Source organism: Echeneis naucrates, chromosome 14, assembly GCF_900963305.1.
Source record: "Echeneis naucrates chromosome 14, fEcheNa1.1, whole genome shotgun sequence".
Classification (NCBI taxonomy): Eukaryota; Metazoa; Chordata; class Actinopteri; order Carangiformes; family Echeneidae; genus Echeneis; species Echeneis naucrates.
In genome coordinates, this window is record NC_042524.1 from 9,873,357 (window position 1) to 9,897,097 (window position 23,741).

Genomic DNA, 23,741 nt, shown 5'->3' on the forward strand with positions numbered 1-23,741 from the left:
TACGGTGGGAAGCTAACTGATCTGACAGACAGTTAGCAGACCGTTTGCGGCTGTTTCTAATACAGTTCAATAATAGTGAGGCACTAAACCCAATAATGAAGTCTAGTAAATTATTGCCAACCTATTGGGAAGCACAGTGGGAACACACATTTATTCAACACAATTTCACATTAAAATATTTCTCCCTATGACAAACACAACAGAACTAATGGAGAAAACATCACATCATCTTTGATACAGCAGAAGTCTTAGGTGTTTTTTTTTCTGTGAGGTTATTAAGGATAAAAGAACAGTTTCTCTAGTGGACTGTTCTTGTTCATCCAGGCTTGTTTCACTTGAGGTTGCCTCTGAATTAATTTTTTTTTTTTTTTTATTAAACAAGGGTGGTGTTAAGAGCGGGCATAAAAGTTTGAAAAAGTTAAATGATTTTTCCTTCGATGTCTGAACTAAGTCATCATGCATTAGGAATAAAAACTTTTAACTGACAGTTGGCTGAGGACTTTTGAAAGTGCACAAGAAAATCCTGTGATGGCCAACTGTAATGCAAATATGTGATTTAACATACACATACATCATTGTATGCTTTTGAACGGAAATATCTTAGACCTGTCTGAGGTTAGTTTATTCTGAAGTTGACAGACACTCACCTTTTGACCCAGGAAGAGGCTTTTGGTGGACAGCACAGTGAAGCTATCAGCTGGAGAGCCCTCCGTGGTGCTGTCTGCTGACGCCGCCTTGCTCACCTCACCCTGCTTCTGTTGAGGACACAGGCAACACGGTAACATAATATGACACTGTTTCCCTCTATAGTCAGAGGCATGGGTCAGCGACAGCGTCACTGACGATCTTTAGTTCTGTCACATTAAGTCTCATCGTGGCTCGTTAAGTTGATTGTTTCAGTTCGATGTCAATTCAAGTTTTTACTGTTGGTGTAAGATTTTAAATTTAAAAATTTTAACCTGTTGCAATTTCTATGTGTATAGTTTATGTAAACTTCACATACGAAGACGAATAGCTAATCTATAATGAAACATTTAATTCTAGTTCCTAAATTTTGGTATGTTAATTATGATTAGTCTCTGCGAAGACACCTTATTCCTTCCTTGGGACTAAAGGTTTTTTTTTCCATTAATAAACAACCTTCTTTTGACCTGAAACATATTCAGCGTTAATGATGTCCCCATGAAGCCATACCTTTGCTTTCCCTCCTCCCTTCTTCCCACTCAGTTTCTTTGCTGCAGTTTTCTTGACTGTCTTGGGTTTCTTCTCAGGTGCAGGTGAAACGGGTGTCTCAAGTTTGCCTTTTGCACCTCTCTTCTTGGCCAGCAGCTCTGGATGGATATTGGGCAGGACTCCCCCTGCTGCAATGGTCACACCTTTCAGCAGCTAAGACAAGAAGACACAGTAAACAAGTTGAATCACACTCTGTTGCACTGCCTGGAAGGTAAGAAATCAGTCAATGTGTCATATGCACTGGAAAACAGTTCATTCATATTTTAATTAGATAATGCTCTGTAAATGAGGTTGTATAACCACTGGGTCTGTCCTTACAGTAGTGAATACGATATATTAACTATCAAGTTTTTAATCGACACATGTCTAAAATGTGACCTGGTTGAGCTCCTCGTCATTGGCGATGGCCAGCAGGATGTGTCGAGGTGTGACGCGACCCTTCTTGTTGTCTCTCGCCGCGTTACCTGCCAATTCCAGAATCTCGGCTAGATCAACATAAAAATATAACATACATTTTAGGCAATTATAACAACATCATTGGTTTGTGAACTCCCTAAATATACAGCTTCAAGGTCCTTCCTCATCTGTGTCCACAAACTCTCCTTTAGTTGCATTACTTAGGGCCTGTTAAAAAAAACTGCAAAAAGTACACAGGAAAAGTTTTGCTGTCTTTAAATATACTTTACTTTTATTTTTTAATCATTCTCTGCTCTCTATAAATAAAACTCACCAGTAAGATACTCAAGGACAGCTGCAAGGTAGACAGGTGCTCCCACTCCTATGCGATATTTTGGCAAGCCCCTCTTGATGTAGCGCAACATGCGCCCCACAGGGAAGATGACGCCAGCCTTGGTGGACCGGGACGTCTTAGTTGACTTCTTCTTTCCTCCTCGGCTGGACATGGTGCCGAGAGCGCTACCAGTGTTGAGCTCTGCAGGGATAAATTAACCGTGATCCATTAATTATTCTGATTATTACTGATCTTCTTTTATAGTTTTAAAGTGAAGCCACCTCTTAATAAGAAGCCATTACAAAATACAGGGAAAAATACTCAAAGATAAAAACAGACTCTGGATTAAAAGGAAAAAATCTCAAACTGAGGCAAAGAAGAAAAAAACCTTCCCACCTTCCCAATTTGAATGCCAAAGTTTCCTATTAGACTCATTGAAATTCCCCTCGATTATACCAGTTTTCTCACCGACACTGAATAATAACAGGCACATTAATGCTAACACTTGAAGCATACTAGAATAGTATTTATACGTTTCTATGTGGTGAATCAATATGTTTGCCGTGTCATCAGTATGGCCAAATAGCTTTCTAAACAGGAGTTGTTAGTTGTAACTGATATATACATCTTTAAACTGGTGCAAGTATATTCACAATCCAGTCTTCAGCCTTATTGCACATGTTCATAATTATAATTACATATCAATTAGCATTTTCATTTAATTTTGCTGTCAATCACCAGCAAACAGCCACCTGTTTATTCTGTACTTTCATGCCATTGATAGAAATTTCCTTGACGCATCCATAAGCATGTCAGCTTCCAACTATATTCTTGCATGTTTTTAATAATATCGTGGTTTAGACTGGATTGTCCTTTAGTGCCACTGACTGATAAAATAATTTATGGAAAACCTTCCATCGCAACATCAGAAAATCCCTACTTTAAATCTGTCAGTGTAAATGAATGATCCTGTGACTTGGTCCCTTCTCCTGAGTTTACATAGTCTGATATACACATAATTGAAAAGTTGCTGTCCACAGCCATAAAACACCACATGGAAATAATAATGACGACACATTGTAATATCCTTATCAGACATAAGTGTGTTAACCCTAACCCTAACCCTAACCCAAGGTGAGGGAGGAAGCACAATGTACTGCTTCAACACTCATTGAACATGTTGGTGGGTAATTACTGCCCAAGATACAGATCAGGCTTTACTGTGTGTGCTGTTTGATCAGCCTGAGGCCGGAGAGAAAGCTTAATGTCACACCAAGTGGAGGAAAACATGAATTATAGCAGAAGCTCTACAGCAAACATATATTTAATAATATCATATTCCGCTGCCAACCTGAGGATGCATATATTAAACCAAAGGTTATCTTGAAGGTAAATATGCATAGAGGTGTGACTTTGGGGTTGATATGTTTCCAAACTCTGATATTCAAAGATGATCTCAGAACTTATTGTCACTGATTTTTTTTTTTTTTTTTTTTTTTTTTTATTAGCAGCTGCAGACGCCAATTAGCCGTCTGCTCCTGTCGGTCAATCATCCCTGAACAGGCCAGATATTTCCTACAGCTGCTTTAACCCGAGCCTTTCCACACCGCCGCGGCAATTACAGCGTTATTGGCCGGCGGACACCGACACGGATCCCGCTGCGGGGTCTCCGGCCAGGTGGAGGTGGCTCTGCCGCCGCCAGCCTGGACGTTTGTCTCCGCTGCCCGCTGACAGCACGGCGGTTTCCGCATGTCAACAGCCGGCCGGATGTCCCTCTCTCCGGCAGATTTGCCGCCCGCAGCCCGAAGCAGCTACGCCGACTAAAACCGAGCGGTCCCCGGCCGACCCGAGGACGTTTTCCTCGGTGAGGTCAGGCGAGCTTTTCGGGTGGAAATAACCCCGGCGGAGCGGCGGCAGCTGGCCGCTCCTCCTCCCCCTTCCCTCCCCTCCCCTCCCTCCCTCTCTCCTTCGTCGGTCTCCGCTCTCCGGCCTCCATGCCAGAAAAGCCACGAAATGGCAACGGTGGCGGCTCGACGCGGCGGTCGGACGGCGGCTCCACCGACGCGGAGCCGCCGGACTTGCCCCGGTGCGGCGGTGCGCAAAGCCGGCGGATTACTTACAGAGCTGGGTACAGCTGGAAGGGGGGGGGGGGGGGAGAAAAAAAATGTCTCCGGTAACAAGCCTGGGCAGCGTCCTCGACTCCCACAATCCACAGCGAGTTGAAATATCGAGCCAGCGCTGCCCGCCGAGCGATGAGAGCAGAGAGAGCAGAGAGCCGGGCTCTGCTGCCGAGCTGATCTTTAACCCTTTACACCTTCACTGCCCTCCGCACACGTGGCCTGACGTCCAGCCGCCTCTGGATCACATCCGATCTCCGCAGATTTATCCAAGTGTACAGTCAGACTTTATCAGCAGGGGCGTCTCCGCTCATTCTGGGTACCTGATTTAAAAAAAAAAAAAAAAAAAAAAAGGCCCCCTGCCATCAGCTCCGCCAGCTAAAATTTAATAAAAAAAAAAAGGCCAATCAATCAATTGAAAGGTAGAATTAGAAGAGCACAAAGTTGATTAAATATGTGATTCGACAGAGCTGATCCACACATTTTAAATCCATTTTACATGCGTCAAAGGGCCACTCATAAACTTCATAAGAGAAAAAGGGAGAAGGATAAAAGTAATAGAAAGAACTGACACATATTCAGAGGCTGTAAGGGCAAAAAAAAAAAAGAAGAAAAAAATACATAATAAAAATAAAGCTGATTTCTATTTTTATTCTAACATGGTCAAGCTCCCAAAGCCTTGGCTGAACCGCCCATGTCCTAAAATGCTGACAGTGATAATAGTATGCTAACATACTGAGCTGAAAATGATGATGTTCATAATAATGTTTGTAGTGTTGAACATCTTTGTTTGTTTAGAGCATGTAATTTGGTTTTGTTAGATATAAACAAAACTATGCTTGACTACGGAGGGTCACTGAAGAAACGACTATTGATGAGGCGAACATGAACATTTTCCCCATATTTCAGGAAAACCCATTATATAGTTGGGTGAGCCAATTCACATCCAAAAACATAAGAGCAAGAGGGAAACAGGATCAAAACACTAATTAGGATTCATCCTCTTGATAATGGATGTCTAAACAAAATCATATGGAAATCTGCAGATGGGATATTTCAGCCTGCGTATACTAACTTTACTGTTCCTTTTTGTAAATGTGTCACAGATTTAAGCATAATTTTATCAAATAAATGATTTAACACAAGACAAATAACATGAGGCGAGAAGAGGTCAGAGGTCACATATCCTGTGATGGGCTTTTCTTGGTTAACTGTGTACAGACTTTTAAACTGATGCAGAGAGAGAAGCCAAAACAAGTCTCATAATATCTCTACTAATATCTGTGGAATAGTTTGATCACTGAAGAGATGCTTAAAGCTTGTTTAGATCTCAATGTAATCATTGGAGAACAAAGATAGAGATGGCTGTTGGTCCACTTTGTTAACAGAAGCGGTAAGTGGTAAACAACATAGATATCGGACACCCTCAATCTAAGTGCTGGAGGAGATATGGTCAGATTGTCAATGCGTGACTAAACTGTATGTCACCTGGGTGAACCTTTGCAGTTTGACCAGCCTGGTCTGGACGTGTCCCCGGGGTTTTCACTTTAAATGAGGCATGGTGGCATCAGCGGGATGTTTCTCTTCATTTCCACCCAGTTATCGTTTCCACCTATGCATGAGTGTGCAGCAAAGTTAATTTCAATCAAAATAAGCCAAAAAGTGATTAATATTTGCCTAGTTTCTCCTGAGTAATTAAATACATGAATAACCAGACCTGCAATGCAACAGAGCAGCTAATTGCCTATTTAGTGTGATGCATGTGATGGATGTTTGGAAAAGCTATTGCTGTTGTCTTATTGTCGTATGTTCACACTGTGCCATTCTTTGTCTGATGTCTGCTGTGATAATGACTTGTTTCAAAATATGAAGTCATGTAGCATCAGAATTTCCTCCACTTGGGTCAGTGAACTCCGCTGTCAACCAAAAGCTGTTAAAAATACAAACCACGGCCGTACTGCGTGCTTCAAAGGGCAGGAGATGGAACGTTTCACCAGAAAACTGCAAAAAAAAGGATTTCTGTAAAAGAAAATCTATTTCTTACGTGATGGGATGCTTCCACCTGTTCAGGTGAGCAAAAACCTACTATACAAACAAACAAACAAACAAACAAAAAAAAAAACAAAAAAACAACAGCATCAATTTGTAAGATCTTCAATAACATCTATTTCTCATTCAGTATTAAGAACTTTCACCAGACTTAGCAGAAAGTGATGCACTGCAGTACAGATTCATCCTTTTCCTCACAATTCAGCTCTCACAAATTCTTAGTAATATTAATATAATAGCATGAAACCTTATTCATTATCTTCCCCGACGTATATTAAGCAAATCGGTTTTAAAAAAACTGTAATATATATGTTAATATCAGGTTTCGCTCACAGAAATGTGAAACGATTCCCCTCCTCAAACATTTGTTTGTTGTTTTGATTCAAAAGACTAAGAAACAAGGGCAAAAGTTAAGTGAATTGTTTAATGGACACATAAAGACAAAAAAATGAATTTCATTTGCTTCCTGAAGCGATCAAATGACATAATAGTTCAGGATTTACTGGCATCCCAAGTCTGTCTACGTTTTATATTGCTAACTGTGTCTGTGAGGGAGCCACAAGTGGCAGATGCCAAAGCTGATCAGTCCCATGATGCAGTGGCAGCAGCTTCACACCAGAGGTCAGACTTCAACTGTGGACCAAGCTTCACATAAAACAGAGCTATGCAAAGTCTTTGTATTCACAAGTTTCATACTGATTGCGCAATTGCCAATTGATTACTGAGTGGGTAAAAGCAAAAGTGCCATTATTTGGCTTTCAAATGTAATATTGACTAGGAATTCATCTTTTTTTTTGATTATCTACCATGTTGAGAAAAATAACATATCCATTAAATTAAAGGCAAAACGTACGCTGTTTTTAATCCCTGTAAAAAACAAAACCACAACAACAACAACAAAAAACAGCTGCTTTGTTCTAAAAATCCCTGGTTTGCTCTTGTCGCTCACTTCCACCCAAAATAAATCAGCCATATCGATCAGACAGAGGTGAATGTCATTTGGTGTCTGGGAGGTAAATTTCATAACTCCAGCTCACAGAAACTGGTGCAAGAGAATTTCTGGAGTCCCCTTCTGGAAGATTTGAGGAATGATTTGTACTTATTAATCCTTGCTGAGTGTGAAAAAATTGCAGAGTTATGTATGTATCTGTTCTGCATACTATTGTGGTTACAAAAACAAGAAGGCCAACACCAGTAAAAGATGTCTTTCAGTGTGTGATAACTGTTGGGTTTGATTTGCACGTGTTGGTTCAAAATCTTTGAAATTTTTTTAGAAGGGTTATAGCAGAGTGACCCCTGTGCGGTAATAATGGGTGACAGTGGAGCCACGTGTTGCAGCAATCAGGACTGAAGCTCGTCTGGGTCTGGGAAGGTCAAAGGTGGAGAATCGTGTGTATGTCAGTTTCTTTTAGCATTAAAATGTGCAAGTGACCAAAAGCAAAGCTCGGAAAACCGTCTAGCTAGAACTGAATGCCAACCAAATTTAACCTGTGGCTGTTAGCTTAGTGTGGCATTCAGTCTGTTCAGGTGGGCATATTCTGCCGATGAGTTGGTGGAGCCTTAAAACAGAGAAATAAGGCGCCTTTTATTCATTAGGTAGATCCAAACAGGACTTCAAGTGATTGATAATGCTGCTCTACATGTGCTGGAAGCAAGCAACATATTGACTTTCAAAGTCAGCATGCTGCTTACAGTTTGCTTCTGCTGCTCACTCAGTTGTAGATTTATAACTTCCAGAGGCCTTAAAACACATAAATGAGACAAAAGACCCTAAAATTGTAGAGTTTGGCTGATTTGAGGATCAAATGAGTTTCTGCTTTCACAAAGATTTATTTCACACATGTGATTGGACTGACCGTTAATATACCGATGAATGCATTTTTAAAGAACAAGTCTTTATGTATCTGAGAGTACAGCAAGAGGAGGTTCTTCTTAATGGAAACAAAACTCCAGCATCTCAATGAGTACACTCATTCTAATCTTTTTAATCGATGACACACACACTGTCCTGCAGCAGTGAATTTGTTTCCGTTCAGAACACACTTGTGCTTTAAGTCATTTTCACTGTGTGACACTATTGATTGACAAAACCCTTTGTTGATACACAGTAAACAAATTGTGTGATGATCAACGAATCCATTAATATGTCTTATCATATCATTTATAAGATGAACATGAGCTTTAGTTTAGTTTATTTAAATAATAAAGTACACTACTTTAGGTTCTTTCCACGTTATTCAGATTGATAACAACAACAATAATATTAATGAGAGGATCCATTGTGTTTTATTCTCCCGTCATGCTTTTCTCTCAGCAGGTTTCAGCCCCAGCTCGGTGAGCACGCTGAGTTTCAACCTTCACCCGGATCCATGTGTGCAGGACGAACTTCATCCTTCAGTCCGACGCTGCTGTGAGTCAGCTGACCAGGAAGCAGCCAATCAGGAGACTCCAGCCGCTGTGAATAAAGAGCCCGATCAAAACATCCTGCAGCGTCTGAGAGTCGAACCGGGAGCCGACGTGACGCTGACCACAGACGGCGGTAAGTGTCACACCGGGCTGTGTGTGTCAGTCAGCCGCACTTCATTTAACACTGCCTCAGTAAAACAGAGCTCCTAATGAGTGTGTGTGCGTGTCTAATGACATGCTGCTCCTACTTTAATGAAGGTGTGTGAATGGCTGTTAGTAAGTTACTGAAGGCCAGACTTTGAGCTTCATTTGTCTTCCTCAGTCTAATCAGAGCCAACATGAGGATTATCTTCCTTAGTGATTTTTTTTTTTGTTACTTTTGGACATATTACAGTGGCCAAGGGTTTATGAAGCAACATTTCAAGCTTTAATAGTTTGTGGAAGTGCTGATTAATTAAGAAAAAGTAACAGTAATAGTTGAAATACTTATTTACAGCAGCCAGTTTTTTTTTGTTTTTTTTTTCACCCTTAAACTGAGTGAATGTGGGGAAAGTTATTATCCCCAAGAATTTGACTGACACACCGTAAGGATGGATTATAAAAGGATTATGTCAAATCCTCCATCCGTGTAAATTTAGCACCAGGCTACACTGCACTCAGATGATTATTTTACACTGGAGCGCTGCAACACAGTCAGAAGTGGATGAATATATTCACTGCGCTACATTTCGAGAATATTTTATCCAGTCACGTTTATGGTAACATATTGTTCATGAGTGCTCCTTCAGTATGAAAGAGCAAGAGTGTTTTTAGAAGGTGTATTGGGCCACCTTCCTTCTAAAAGGAGCAGCATGACATGATCTCTGATCTTCTGCCATCAGTCATTTTGTGACAGCTGCACTGTCCCATTTGCTTCCAAAATATTCACATTAATATCATTTTAAAGCTGTTGTTTTTTTTGTTTTTTTTTTCAAAAAATAAAAATAGAAAAATGCAACTCTGCCTTTACTGAAGGCCATAGATACTGCACTTCTCCTCTTACAAATTAGCTCAAATTATTTTGTGGAAATAAAGCTAAACTGTGTATTAATTGTTGTGTTTGCAGCCATGAGGGGAGCTTCCACAAAAAACACCAGCAGCAACAGACATGTAAGTACAAGACACCTTTGCAACAAACACGGGAAGCAGGGCAGGCCAGCACCAACACATTACACGCGCCAAGCATCTGTCACGTGTTTTGCCACATTTTCCCTCAGCTGTTTGCTTTTATTTGTTGGATGAAACAGTCTCTGTGGGTGGAGGTAGCTGTTGACCTTTGTGGTCCTTTTACAAAAGAATTTCAACGCAATGACGACTTCGTAAAGTCTTTGTGTATTTCATTTATAGTTCACTGTCATGGAGCAACTATTAAATTCAAATACCGTTGTGACAATCACTTCTGAATCATGATGGTTGTATATCTTGAAGATAATGGCAGGTGTGTGCCTCGCCTCTTTGTTTTTGAAGGAGTTACCTAAAGATAGCATAATTGCTGCATCAGAGGATTTTTTTTTAACTCGTCCAAAGAAACAGCACACCTTAAGAAACCTTGCACAGGCCAAAAGCCAACAATAGAGGCAAAGCAGACTTTTCAAGCTTAGGCTTAGCTCGTCTAAAATAATAAAACATGTAGATGAATTTTAAGAGCGATCAATGAACTTGATTTAACTTTTTGTATAAAGTTAATCTTATAAGCTGTCTCACTGAAAAGGTTCCATCTCGCTGCTTTGTGTTGATAGCAGCTTTGTGACAGCTGAACTGTTTTTAGTGTTCTCTGGACAAGCTCAACCTGAATGATTGCATTTTATCCTCAGATTCATTTTAGATAGCCCAGCAGGGACAGTGTACGGTTGGCAGGGAAATGATTACAGATACATGTCCTCTTGGTAAAAATAATTGTTGTTTTAAGATGCGATTGTTTACTTTTTTGTATTTGGCACTGAATAAATGAACATAGAATAAAATCTGTGTCACGCTGTTGTCACGACTGGGCGAAGGACATCAGCCTCTGGACTTAAATCCCGCTGCTCTAATTTGTGTAGCTGCCTCAGACTTTACTCCTTATGCACACTCCGTGTATGTTGTTGGATACACTTGATGAGCTTTGCCTTCAGTAATTAAAAAAAATAAATAAATGAATGTATCAAGGTCAAGCAGAGGATTCCTCAAACATCAATCTATTATTCATATAAGCAGTACAAACAAGGAACAGTCAATTTGATATGGTAAATAAATCTCCTTTGTCACAGATTTCTCATCAAAAAGTCCTACACTGTGTGTCTTTTTGTCTCTGCCATCAGATTTTAGAGCTCCGCAGGAAAAATACCTTAAATCTGAATCTTTCATGAGTTAAAAGTTTTGACTTACTCTTTATAATGTACAACACTTATGGCAGACAGTTATATTTTCACAATGATTATGTCTCTTTCAGTTGAAAATCATTAAATCTCATACTTTCTGCATGTCTAGCTGCTGTATGGTTAAATAAGTTTAGTAGTAAGTGATTATGGAAGTAAACATGAGCTGTGACTCTTGACTGATTTTATTTAATGACTGAAAATACACGTACACTGATTCTGACAGAGAAACTAGAAGACCACACGCCTTTCCTCCATTATGACGTCCTATCGTGTCACTCCTATGAAAACAGCAGCTTGTCGCCTATTCTCAGTGCAGATCAGCATTCCACCTGTGAACTGAATAGACTTGAAACGCCCTGACTAGTCCCAGAAACAGCCTCAGTGTTGTGTCAGAGTTATTTCTACAGTACAGAAGTTTTTGTGGGAAACGCTGATGTAGCGCAACATCACGAGATTGCACAGTCCCAGCAGGGACGCTACACAGGAGGATAATACACGATTGTTGCTTTTTCTCTGCTCAGGAGAGCCCCGGAGGACTGTGGGACTCCATGAAGAAAGCTGCGTTTGTCATTGGATCTGGAATTTTATTCTTGGCAGCATTTGGCAACTCGCTGACATGGTAAGATTTTTTTTACAAGGTTCAGTATTTCAAAACAAACAACCAGCACCTTGTCCAGGAATGAATCTGAGGTGTGGCATCACCAGAGGTTATTATATTAATGGCATGAGCAGCATTGAAAGACACCAGAATAAAGGACTGCTCTGAACCAGACTGGGCAGTCTGGCCCTGAGGATGGCTCAGGACAGAGCAGGACCAGGCCACAGTAAATGGACTGCACCAACACGACAGCACATACAGGGTAATTACAGAAAGGGGCATTATATAACTGCATTACATCATAATAATGAAAAATAATCTCGACCTGAAGGCCTGGATGTGGCAGACTAGGGCATGATCGGACAGAATCTGAGATTGGTGGCATAACAGGTTTGGGAAGTGGGATGTGCCTGGTGGGGTATCACCTGTCATGTTGTAGGGTTTTGCTTCCGGCTGGTTATTTGCTATTTGCTTCAGCTCTTCTGCACCTTTGCTGGGTGAAAAGGAGGACCTGTTTGTCAGATGTTCCAAATCTCAAGGCCTCAATCAGAATATTTTACACCATAGAGAAAAATCGTTGGCCCTGTCATGGACTGGTGACCTGTCCAGGGTGTGCCCCACCCTCACCCAACGTGAGCACCCCCACGAATGAATGAATGAATGAATGAATAAAAAGTAAAAATGTCAAGGTGTCCCTTTAAATGTTAAGGATTTCAAATGGCCAGGCTACATCCTGTTAGCGCCCAGAACAGTAGAAGATGAATGAATGAACGAATGAAGACGCTAAGTTTAACTGTTGCAGTTCCTTTTCCCGACAGTCCAAATATGGTGGCTGATCATGTTTAATCTTAGTTTTAACCTTGTTGGAAAACGGTCTGAACAAGGCTGATTCCCCTTCAGGCATCTTCAGAGATTCTGGGGAGCTTCAGGAGATTTCTGGCAGAACCTGTGGACCAAGTTGTACTTGGCCTTTGAAGGTCAAGATGCTGCTTTGTTCTACTTTGGTAAGAAGTAACTATTTAATTTTGTTTCTTGTCCAATAACCCAATCTGTTGAGGAACAGTTGATTGCCATAGCAGACAGCTCTTCGTGCGGCTGATCTGTTTCCCACATAATAACCGCTTGGGCCGTTGAAACTATGACATTTTGAGCAGAGTATTTTGAAATTTGTTGTTACACACGACTTTATCTTCCCTGAGGATACTTTACTAGAGAGACAGAAGGAAGCTCATGTTCCTGCAGCACTTAGATCAGTTGTTCACGTCCACTTATCAAGTCATGATCTCTGGTGTTCACTTACTCACTTTTATGGTGCATCCATCACGTTGTTGTGTCATAAAGTGACCAGCTGATTTCTGCAAGTAATCCTCAATTAGATATTATCTATGTAGGACGTTATGTGCTTTACTAGATATGGCATGTGATAATGGATTATATAAAATAATAATAAGTAATGAAAGTGATGAAATTCAGATCACACGGTGTCACACAGTGTGAAAAACACAATTGACAAGCTTGGGTCCTGCTTGCTGCTCATCTGTTGGCTCTAAAATAAAATGCAATCGCCTGGGCTCTTCTTGCATTGAGCAGAGACAATAATTCAAATTTTGCATCTCAGATATCTGCTGCATGAGTCTTTGGTACCTTCTAAGTTACAGGTAAAATCTTTGTGTGCCTGTTCAGGAGCTGTCATGTTGACACACATTGACATTGGCCTTGTTTTTTTTTCTTTCCAGGGACAATGTTAATCCCCTTTTTTGCATTCTGGGCTGCGAATGCTCTGCTGCTCTTGGTGGACATCACCGGTAAACCCTCCTTCATCACTCGCTACCGCATCCAGGTGGACAAGAACAATCCGGTAGGGTCGAGGGTCGCACTGTGATTGTCACAATTCATCTTTTGTTCCAGAGCTTGTGGTGATTTTTGATTTCCGTATTACGCAGTTTATGCCCAAATACTTACTATTACTATTATTCCTATTGACTCTGAAACTGTCAATAGCATAGGACATTTTCTGTTGAGAAATGAAACACCACCTCAAAGTTTAGGGCCCCTTTTAACCTTTGACACAACAACTGCTGTGACTTTAAGACACTGATGAGTAATCTGAATAGAAATCATTTTATGGCTGTACATGTGGTGAAGGACAATACTCTACTTCACTCAGCATTGTCAGCGATATTTAGAATGAACGTGCATGGATGGATGGATAGTTGGAAACACAGACATTATCCTTTGACAGTGAAGTATTTAAATGATCTCTGATGGTTGTTAGATTTCTCAGCAAACATTCTATCTGTCTATCACTCCAGAGAGAGAGAGAGAGAGAGAGCACCATGTACATGAACATGGCTCTCACTGTTGCAGCTCTGATGTCTGTCTGACCGAGCAAAGTCCTCTTGCTGTGTTTGATTAGCAGATGTAGTTGGATGCTGCTGAGATAAGCCCGACATTACTGCTAATCAAAGCTGGAAGTTCCATCAGAAATGTCATCAGACTATTGATTTCACTTCAAAGATTATAACCAAGGAGGCCATCTGAAGGAAGCTCATGTTCACTGCTATACATGAACTATAAAGGCTTTATCTTCTTTACTGCATTTGATAATACATAGTTACATTTCTCTTTGGCAAATCGACAAAAAGGCAAAGTTCATCATCACATCCTCTATGACGAGCTGGCCTGTAGCTGCTGAGTCCTCAGGTGTCTCCTGTGGTCCTCCAGTCTGATTGTAGCTACGCAGAGCCCTGATGGGCAATAACGGTCCACTGTAGCCAGGGTGTGTTGTTGTGTAGTAACAATATAAGTTACACAACAGTGTGGTTTATCGGCCTATCTCTACCTTAAATTCATAGATGAAGTCTGAATGTCTTGAGTTTCTGACAAAAGCCAATGAGCAATGTCACAATTCATCAAAAAGGATGTCTAATATTTGGGTCAATTTAAAAGCAACTCATGTCAACGATTTCATGTATAAGTTTGTCCAAAAATGTAGTTTTTCCATTATTTTCCTGGAAACTGATGGTGTGTGTTCAGGTTATGAAAGTAAATAAATCAATCAGCAGAGACTTAAAGCTTCTTAGGTTATAGATTGTCCATCATTGTAAACAGGGTCACCTACATCTTCGTGACATTGTGACAAAAAACAAAAACAACAAAAAATACGAAAAATGAATTCCATGAATCTTGATGTCTCTTACAGGGAATTTTGAAAACAACACCTTTGTTCTTCCTCTGAGGAAAAATCAAAATGTGCTGAGAAGCGTTTTTACATCATTAAGCACCCCCCCAGTACAAAGACACACAAAGATCCTGACGTGTCCATATGTTTACAACCAGGGTACAAAGTTTATTGATAAAAAAGCACAGTTGACTGTCATGCACACTAAAAGTGGAGGTTTGTTTAGTTTTTTCATTTACCTTTTTAGTCAAAAAGTTAATTTAGAAACGGCTGCTCTTTGATCTCCAGGTATTGGTTTTAACATGTCAAAATGTTTGTGTGGAATGACGCTAATATCTCATATTAAAACAGCAGTATTAAAATGAAATGTAGAAATTGTTCAGTAATTTTTAATGAATTATATTCATAATAATTTTATCATTAATTGTATTAATTATCATCTTCATTTTTCTTTTTACAATAACATTATTAACATATGTTGGAAATTAATGACACAACAAACACTCAGAGTGAAACAAAGCAAAATGTTAATTAAAAAAAAGTTTAAGTAGACAACTTAAAATGAAATTAATGTAAGAGTGCTGATACAAGAAATCCCTTCATAACCATTAAAATTAATTTTGAGATGAGCCTGAAAACAAAGAAGCCAAAAACCAAATGAAGGCAGATGTGCAAAATAATTTTGTTATTGAATGTAAGATAAATTTCTGACACACAAATAATTCCAAAAGGAAAACCAGTCAGTCATAGTGATGCATGTATTTTGTGATTGTTTTTATCTCTTTCTGACTCCTCCATCATCCTCCAGGTGGATCCAGTGAAGCTTCGCCATGCTGTGAGGTCCGTCATCTTCAACCAGGTGTTCATCTCCGGGCCGATGGTGGTGGGGATTTACCACTTGATGTCCTGGAGGGGCAACCCCTGCTCCCCTGAGCTGCCCACCTTCCACTGGGCCCTGATAGAGCTGGCCGTCTTCTCCATCTTGGAGGAAGTTCTGTTCTACTATTCACACAGGTTTGGAACAGCCATTTTATCATCTTCCTGGAAAAAAAAAAGTCTTGCTCCTCTCTACCCAATGAATTGGTTTTTGTTCCTGTTGTTTGTCGGTGAATGACTGGAGGTTTTCTCTCAGGTTGTTCCACCATCCTGGCCTTTACAAACATTTCCACAAACAGCACCACGAGTGGACCGCCCCCATTGGAGTCGTCTCCATTTACGCTCATCCTCTGGAGCATGTGGTGAGCGCCCCCTCCCCCGACAGTCTACACTTAATTATCTGCCAAATTCTTGGCATCTTAAATATTTATTGCATTCATTTCACTGTCGATGTGCCCTGGTGTCTGCAGCGGTTTGTGTGAGTGTCTTCTTTTCCTCATTGAGTCTTACAGCAGCTGTCACAGATAAGACAAATCTGTGCTTGTCGCCTCCCTGAAATTGTGATGTTGAGTCAGATTTTTTTTTTTTTTTTTTAAAGTCTTCCTCGGCCATTGAACCCGTCTGTTTTTCTTGTTTAGCTCTCCAACATGCTGCCAGTGGTGATCGGCCCTGTGCTCCTCAGCTCCCACGTCTCCACCACCAGCCTCTGGTACTGTATCGCTCTGGTCAGCACCACCGTCTCCCACTGTGGATACCACCTGCCCTTCCTGCCCTCCCCGGAGTTCCACGACTTCCACCACCTCAGGTGAGCCCACGGTGGGGGGTTTATTGGGATTTCAGGATTTTTAAAACAAATGTATTCTTTAAAAGTCCAGCAATCAGGTGTTTAAAATGAAAAACATAGTAGTGTCAATGAAATCCACTCATTGTACTCATCACTGCTGTATCATTCTGTGTATTCGGTGTATCTTTGGATTTATTGTTTTTTTAAAAGTTTAAATAATGTTCTCGGATATCTAGTGTCTGCTTGTTTTAGTATGTCTACAAACCGGACAGAAATTACTGCACATTGTCAAATGACCAGATGTGGAGATTCCCATTCATCTAACGTCTTCGTCTTTAACCGTTTTCTCCCTGACTCCAGGTTTAACCAGTGCTTCGGGGTCTTCGGGGTGCTGGACCGGCTTCACGGCACAGACAGCAAGTTCAGGCAGACAAAGCAGTATGAACGGCACACCCTGCTCACCAGCTTCACCCCGCTGACCGAGAGCATCCCTGACTCACCCAAGAAGGGCCAGTGATGACCTCCAACTCCCGGTTCAGGCCTGGCCCAGTTTGGGAATGTCACCATGATGATTGGAGACAGAACTTCCAGTCAACTTTAAAATGCCAATTAGATTTTGATGTTTTTAGTCGAGACAACCTGTCGATGAGCGTCAGACTTTGAAAAGCCGCCCTGACACCCAGGTCATCAGCTTAACAAGCAGTTAAAGCCGATGTGCTGCTTTTAAAAGTTCAGCCTCCTCGTTCACCGCTGCTGTAGCAAACCCGTTTCCTCTCATTCATTTCATCCTGCTCATTGCTGCTTGATTGGTTCATTGATAATGAAGTGACGGAGAAATTCACATTTCAGGCTTATCTTGCAACGTCCTCATCCTATGAAAGCCCATAAAACTCTAAATATTCAATATCATTAAAAAAAAAAACTAACCAAAAACAGACAGTATCAAGTCAAAAGTTTGACTTACTGGGTGCAATTAGAATTTGATAACGACTGAATTCATTCTTAGAATTTCTGTCTTACATTTTTATTTGCAGTGAAACTTTTTTTCCTCTTCCCTAGTTAAACTAAACAGAAAAACTGCAGTGTGAATGTAGTTTTTTGAAAAATGAGACTAAACACTGTTTACTCTTGTTCAAGAATATATATACACACACACACACACACGGCATTGTAGTGCAATAACTTTTTATACACTTCTAAATAGTTGATGCAGACTCTTGTACTGCTTTCACATGCTGCTCTGGTTGGATGTGTAATTTCCATGGCACTTTACCCATGAATGTTAATAATTAATGTCACATCTGCTGTAATTGCCTCTATGTCGAAAAGGGTTTGATTTAACTTAATATTAAAACATTTACTAAAAAGGGATTTTGATGTTGTGCTCAATTCTGTTATATTGACAGGGCAAAACAAAACGGACCAGAAAAAGACCTAATACATGAGACCTTGAATAAACCACTGAAATAATCACTCAACAGTCGCCATGTTTGAGGTTTTTTTGTACATTTTGTATTTTTTTTTCTTTATTAAAGGAAAGCATAATTACTACAAATTACAAATAACACTAATAGCGAATCACATCAGCCTACAAAGCAGATATTATGAATATTAAATGATATTATACAAGATCTCATTCAAGTATTTTACATTTTTCCATTTTATATATTTTTTTGTTCCTTTTTTCCTCATTTTCATCTTTTTTTCCTCATGACAAGCCTAGGATATTGTAATGTAATGAACTATTTTAATGGTTCATATACAGTTATTTGTTATTCATATGGCTTTATGGAATTTTGTCCTTCAGTTGCCAGACCCATAACCAGCCATATTCCTCTGAACATCGCAAACCCCAGTTGGGTACCTTCACTCGGTTTCTGCTCTCTCTCTTCCCTGCATCCATCACTCCTCTCTCCAGTGTCCGGCCGTCTGGCCATGTAAAAGTCTGTAAAACTGCACTTCGTTTGGACAGCTAGCAGCAGTTCTAAGCTGATAGAGAAGGCTAAAAACTCCTAAAACACCTGAAACCCCCCCAAATGTCCGGCGTCAGGTGATAGCAGGTGTGATCATGTGACTGTCCCATCACGTCTGCAGCCACACACCAGCTCACCCAATCAAAGGCTTTCACTGGTTTAGGGAAATGCACAGAGTGTTGCTTTTCTGAATGTTGTAGCTTTTTTTTTTTTCCATCTTTAAAGCTCCAGTAAACAAACTGAGCATCTCAAACTGATCCAAATCTCCCTGAAGTTAAACCAACATCGAAAAATAAAAAATAAAATAGGTACAGCTCTGCTTTGCATTTTCATATTTTTAGCAATTCTAAATTTAAAAGGAAGTATCTGAAGAATGAAAACACTTGAAACAACAATGCGATATCCCCCTCTGCTGGAACATTTACCAACAGGCTGAATGACTTTTTTACATCAAATGACCTTGACAGAGAGGGGGGGATTAAAAAAAAACAAAAAAACAAAACAGGCACAGGTGTCCAAAAGTTGCAGTTAAATTGTTGTGCATTTTCAAATTTACCCCCTCAAAAGCATTTGAACCCCCGCCACCCCCCCAAAATTGTGTGACAATACTCTACAGCAAAAACTGCAAGAAAGGTTTCAGTATGTTAACAGGAAATGGGTTATTCACTCCAGCATCTGCTTAAACATATTTAAGATAGCTTTTTTGTTTTTTTTTTTTTTTTTTTTTTTTAATCCTACAACAGGTACTTGGTGCTCAATTCAACCTCCCATATATATATATATTTTTTTTTTATCAATTTTTTAGTCTGAAAAAACTCTGGAGGCTGAACATTTAATAATTACTTTGACTCGCTTAAACTGCTTGTTTGAAATGCGGTTCTGGAGCATCTTGGCAAAAAGAGAGCAAGTAAATGATAATTTAAACATAAAACACTGACAGCACGGATACAGAGACACATGTCTTTGCGCCGAATTGTTGATGGCATGACGATGACATGCCATCATGACGTCAACGTTCCCTTTTGTGAAGTGAACCATGTTCCCATCTGTGGAAATCCACAGATGTTTTCACAGCCTGACACAACCCCCCCCCCCCTCCATCATAACACTAGAAACACTGCAAACTGAAATTAAAAATCATTAAAAGATAATTATGTGACCATTAAAAAAAAAAAAAAAAAAAAAAAGTTAAGAGTACGTACACATGTAAGGCAAATATATAATCTGTTCTATAAACAATAAAACAAGTAACAGGGAGCTGAAATAATTTCTCTTCATCTGTCCAATTCACATTTACATTTATGGAGGAAAAGAAAAAATAAATCACTATTTGATATCATCGAAACTTGAGTGGGACAAAGGTTTATCCATCCACACATCTGGCTGTAGGAGGAGAGAGAGAGAGGCTGAACCGAAGGGAGTGTGAGCCACGCAGTCTTCAGTTTGTCCACAACGAGGCAAGACATGGAGCTGTGTGTTTAGTATTTATCTTGCTCACGCTGCTACATCTGCACTTGTGCGTGCCTACACCTCTCAGTGTTCATGCCCGTAACTGAAGAGTGTGTTGGTGTGGGGGGAAACAGGGAGAGGCGGAGAGCGCCGGAGGCCCTATCGGCCTTATGGAGCAGCAGGGTCGGCCAAGTGAAACAACAGTGAAGTCAGACGCCAAATGTCTTGAGCCTCGGTGGCGTCCCCACCCAGAGCACAACAGCCCTTCCACACCACCAAAGTTTCTTCAAGTAATCCAGATTTGATGATTCCAGTCCTGTAGTGTCACTGATGGTTGACTGATGGATGGATGTCAAGCAAAATGGATGAACGGATGGATGCAGCTCATCTGAAAGGGGTGGGGGGGTGGTGGGTCCTCCAACCTGTGATCCTCCCTTTTCATCTCCCCACTAAACTCAAGTGTTTTCTTTTTTTTTCTTTTCTTTTTTTTTTTTTTTTAAACACTGAGAAAGGGAGTGGAGGGGTTCCGACCAGGGTGATGTGTTTCAGCACAAAAAAGCCACGACTTGCAGACACAGGGAAGAATTACTTGTAACAGACCCAATGACACTTGGAAGACAGATTAGAGGAAGTGACGGGGGAGTGGTGGTGGGGGGTGGGGTGGGGTCGAAGATCAGTTTGGCAGGCACCGCACCACCTAGAGGCCTCTGCTGGAAACGGTGACCAGATATATGAGTGATTTCAATGCACAGTCAACAATAAGGTGGCGGGCACACATTAGAAGCAGTAAAACCATTAAAATAAGGCAACTTTCAATGATCATGTCCATACTGAGGAGATGTTCAGAGTCTTTTTTTTCTCCATCTCTTTCTCATTTGGTTCTGTAATTTTTCTCCCCTCAATGTCCAGCCATAAAGTAAATGAAGTTTCTAATTGTTAGCCTCTCAGAGCATGCGGGGCTCTGTGGATGGAAATGCCAGTTGCTCAGTTCAAACCACTTTGGTCCAGTCGGATATCAGGAGCAGCACTGTCTCCAGCTGGCTGCTAGCAGGGCTTTTCAGATGCTCAGTCTAGTTCAATCTATTTCCAAGTCTCCAATCCCACCACACGCCGAAGAAATAATAACCATTAATCTGAGATCTGGGCAGGGAATCAAATATGTTTCAGCCAGCGGGACAATGATGATCAAAGCAGGGTCCCAGTGATGGAGAGGGGTGGGTCAACATTATATATATATATATATATATATATATATATATATATATATATATATATATATATATATATATATATATATATATATATATATATAAAAATCCAGAATAGTACATCGCCATTAAACCATCCACCGTGTGGACCGGTAATGAACAAAACAAAAACTATGAATTATCTGGCCTCATCCATACTTGCCTCATTAAGACAAAAAAGTCTTTTATCCGCAAAACTTAAAACTAATGATAAGCAGCCATTTTAATTATTTTCTTCCTCATTTCTCATTCAAAAGTTGTAGTGGGGGGCAAAAAAAACTAAAAACAAAAAAACCCCAAAAAACAACTATTCTCATGCATGTAAGTGGAGCTGAACCACCCCCCCCCACCCCCCTCCCTCCCTCCTGTGGTGCAGAGAGAACCGGCAATTTGTAGACGTGGTTGAACTGATCCGGGTGAGCCGATGTGTTTGTGGGGTTACTTCAGGGTCTTGGCATCTTGTGCGGGGTCGGCGGAGTTAGCATGGGCTTTCTGACTGGTGGGTTTGGCATCATCCTTGGGAGCTGGGCTGGGGCCTAAGCTGGCCTGGCTGTGTGGCCGGCTGGAAGACTGAGAGGGATGCCGACGGCGACCATCTCCGCTGGACGAGTGTCTTCGGCGGCGTCCTTCCTCCATGGGTGGCTGGAATCAGAAATTTCACATGACACAGAGGCATCTGTATTGTGAAGTGAATCAAAATGACTCCTTGTTCTTTTGGTGAAGATAAATGAAGCAAATATCACTGTAACAGGACATATGATAGACCACGTTGACCCCAAGATTCAAGGTTTTTCCATCAGCTTCATAATAGAATCAGCCTCATCTTATTTTTAAATCAGTTAATACTAAAGTCTCACCAAACAGTCATATTTTTCATATTCTAGTCATATTCTACTTACATCAATTCTGAAATCCTCCAGGCGTTTGAACTTGCTCAGAAACTCCTGTAGCTTGGGGTCAATCTCCAGGTTCTTAGCCTTGGAGTATTTAAGAAACGCCCAGAACTTCTCCAGTCCGTAAAGCTGGCCTGAAATATGCCAATTGGCAGGAGGGTGAAGGTGAATAATTTTTTGGGATTGTAAGAAATCTGATCATCACACAAGGCAAAACAGATACAACCGTGCAGCACAATGGAAAGAAAGAAGTAAAAATAGCATTAAAAACAGACTATCAAACAGTTAAATGATGGCAGTGGAGAACGGAGAAGATTTTTCAAGTCAGTTACAGTTTAGTTCTAGCAGACATCTGACCCTGATTAGTTTTAACTTTTGGCACCATCAGCTGGCCAGCTCCTGCAGAACCATTTCATTCAGCAGAGCTTTGAGATATCGGCTTTCTTTTGTTTTCAAAGCAACATTGATCAGAGACAAGCTGAGGATAATTTTACTGTGCCGAGCCTCAAATTAAATCACTGGTCATACAAGTGAAAGGTTTTCAGCCTGAATATTCTGTTAAATCCATATTTGACATAATCCTTCCCTGGCAGGGGAAACTGGAGCAGAAAGTTTATATTAAGAGCTCATTTTGTCTCCTCTGATTTGTCCTAACTCACCGGCCTCGTAGTCTTTCATTGTCTCCTCCTGGAAGTCTTTAAAGATATCTGGCCTGAACTTTTTCTCTAGGCCATAGCTGTAGTACCTGAACAGGCACTCCAATCCGTACCTGCAAGGTGTGCACACAAACACATTACAGGAGAGTCCGAAAGAATTCAACAATGCAAAACATGTTGAGAGAAATGGACTAAGTCATGGCTTTGATCCAGATCAGTCCAACACAAAAAATTCTCTTCATTAGGAATGACTCAATACTGCATATGTATGTAAAAATTTCCATCCATCGCTGTACCTGTATCCTTCTTTCCCATCCTCGACCACCAGCTGTCTGAACTCTTCGTACATCTTTCTATTAAAATGATCCCTCAGGAAAAACGACCAGAAACGGAAGAGTGTGTTCATCTCCTGAGATTGGCCAATTCCCAGCCGCTTGCGCTCTGATTGGTTGAGTAGAGAAAGACAAAATGGACCGGGTTATTTAAAACAGAGGGACATTTTAGATCCAGTAGAAGAAAGGAAGACAAGTAAGAGGCAAGCGCCCATACCATTTAGGCAGCGCCGGCGGTACTTGTGGTAAACATGTTGCGTGAAGCCATTTTCCTTGAGCAGCTCGTGTGATGGGTGCTGGAACTTAGGAAGGGACTGAGGTGTGCAGCCAATGTTACCCAGGGCGGGGGTGCCTTCTGATGGGCTGGCGTTAGAGCTAAGAAGGAGAGACGCAGAGGAGTCAGTCACTTAGCCCAGAGTCCGAGCTCTTGGCCTGCTTTTTTAGGTTCAATTTAAAACACGTTACAGGTAAAAGACCCATTATTAAGAGCTTAAGCCATTAAAGAAACTAAATGTAAGGATCTAAATGTTGCTTTTGCACTACAGTCTACAGCAAATTCATTCATTCATTTAATGTATTTCCTTCCTGACAAAGTGAGGACACCAGCAACTTTGAATTTAAGAGGATTTAACAAAAATATTACAGAGACTGGAGCGGTGACTCTCACCTGACAGAGGCGGTGCGGGAACGATGCTCTCTGGAGTCCATCACCCAGCCGACGTGGCACTCCATGGGGGGGTTGGAGCTGTGTCGGGTCTTCCTCTTTCTGGGTGTCTGAGAAGTTACAGACAAAATTTGTTTTGAGGTATTTGTTAATG

At 40.8% G+C, this 23,741-nt stretch overlaps 2 protein-coding genes across 3 annotated transcripts in view; one reads left to right on the forward strand and one right to left on the reverse strand.

Annotated features, from left to right (window-relative positions):
• Positions 1-1,295: 1,295 nt before the first annotated feature.
• On the forward strand, positions 1,296-17,338 carry faxdc2 (fatty acid hydroxylase domain containing 2). The gene is made up of 10 exons (XM_029518681.1): positions 1,296-1,444; positions 8,444-8,668; positions 9,641-9,684; positions 11,456-11,553; positions 12,433-12,536; positions 13,269-13,390; positions 15,522-15,727; positions 15,846-15,951; positions 16,228-16,394; positions 16,734-17,338. Exons 1-10 carry the CDS (start codon positions 1,336-1,338, stop codon positions 16,888-16,890), a joined length of 1,338 nt encoding a protein of 445 aa, XP_029374541.1. The 5' UTR covers positions 1,296-1,335; the 3' UTR covers positions 16,891-17,338.
• A 3,778-nt stretch (positions 17,339-21,116) lies between these two features.
• Positions 21,117-23,741, reverse strand: part of larp1 (La ribonucleoprotein 1, translational regulator) — a 40,810-nt gene continuing 38,185 nt past the window's right edge. Inside the window, exons 15-20 of one of the 2 annotated variants that reach the window (XM_029518680.1) lie at positions 23,591-23,697; positions 23,141-23,298; positions 22,888-23,032; positions 22,595-22,704; positions 21,942-22,069; positions 21,117-21,684 (exon numbers count right to left, since the gene is read on the reverse strand). In XM_029518680.1, coding sequence (XP_029374540.1) covers positions 21,481-21,684; positions 21,942-22,069; positions 22,595-22,704; positions 22,888-23,032; positions 23,141-23,298; positions 23,591-23,697 — 852 coding nt within the window. In that variant the 3' untranslated portion in view covers positions 21,117-21,480. The remainder of the gene's footprint in view (positions 21,685-21,941; positions 22,070-22,594; positions 22,705-22,887; positions 23,033-23,140; positions 23,299-23,590; positions 23,698-23,741) is intronic. The other variant, XM_029518678.1, reaches the window with a different exon arrangement.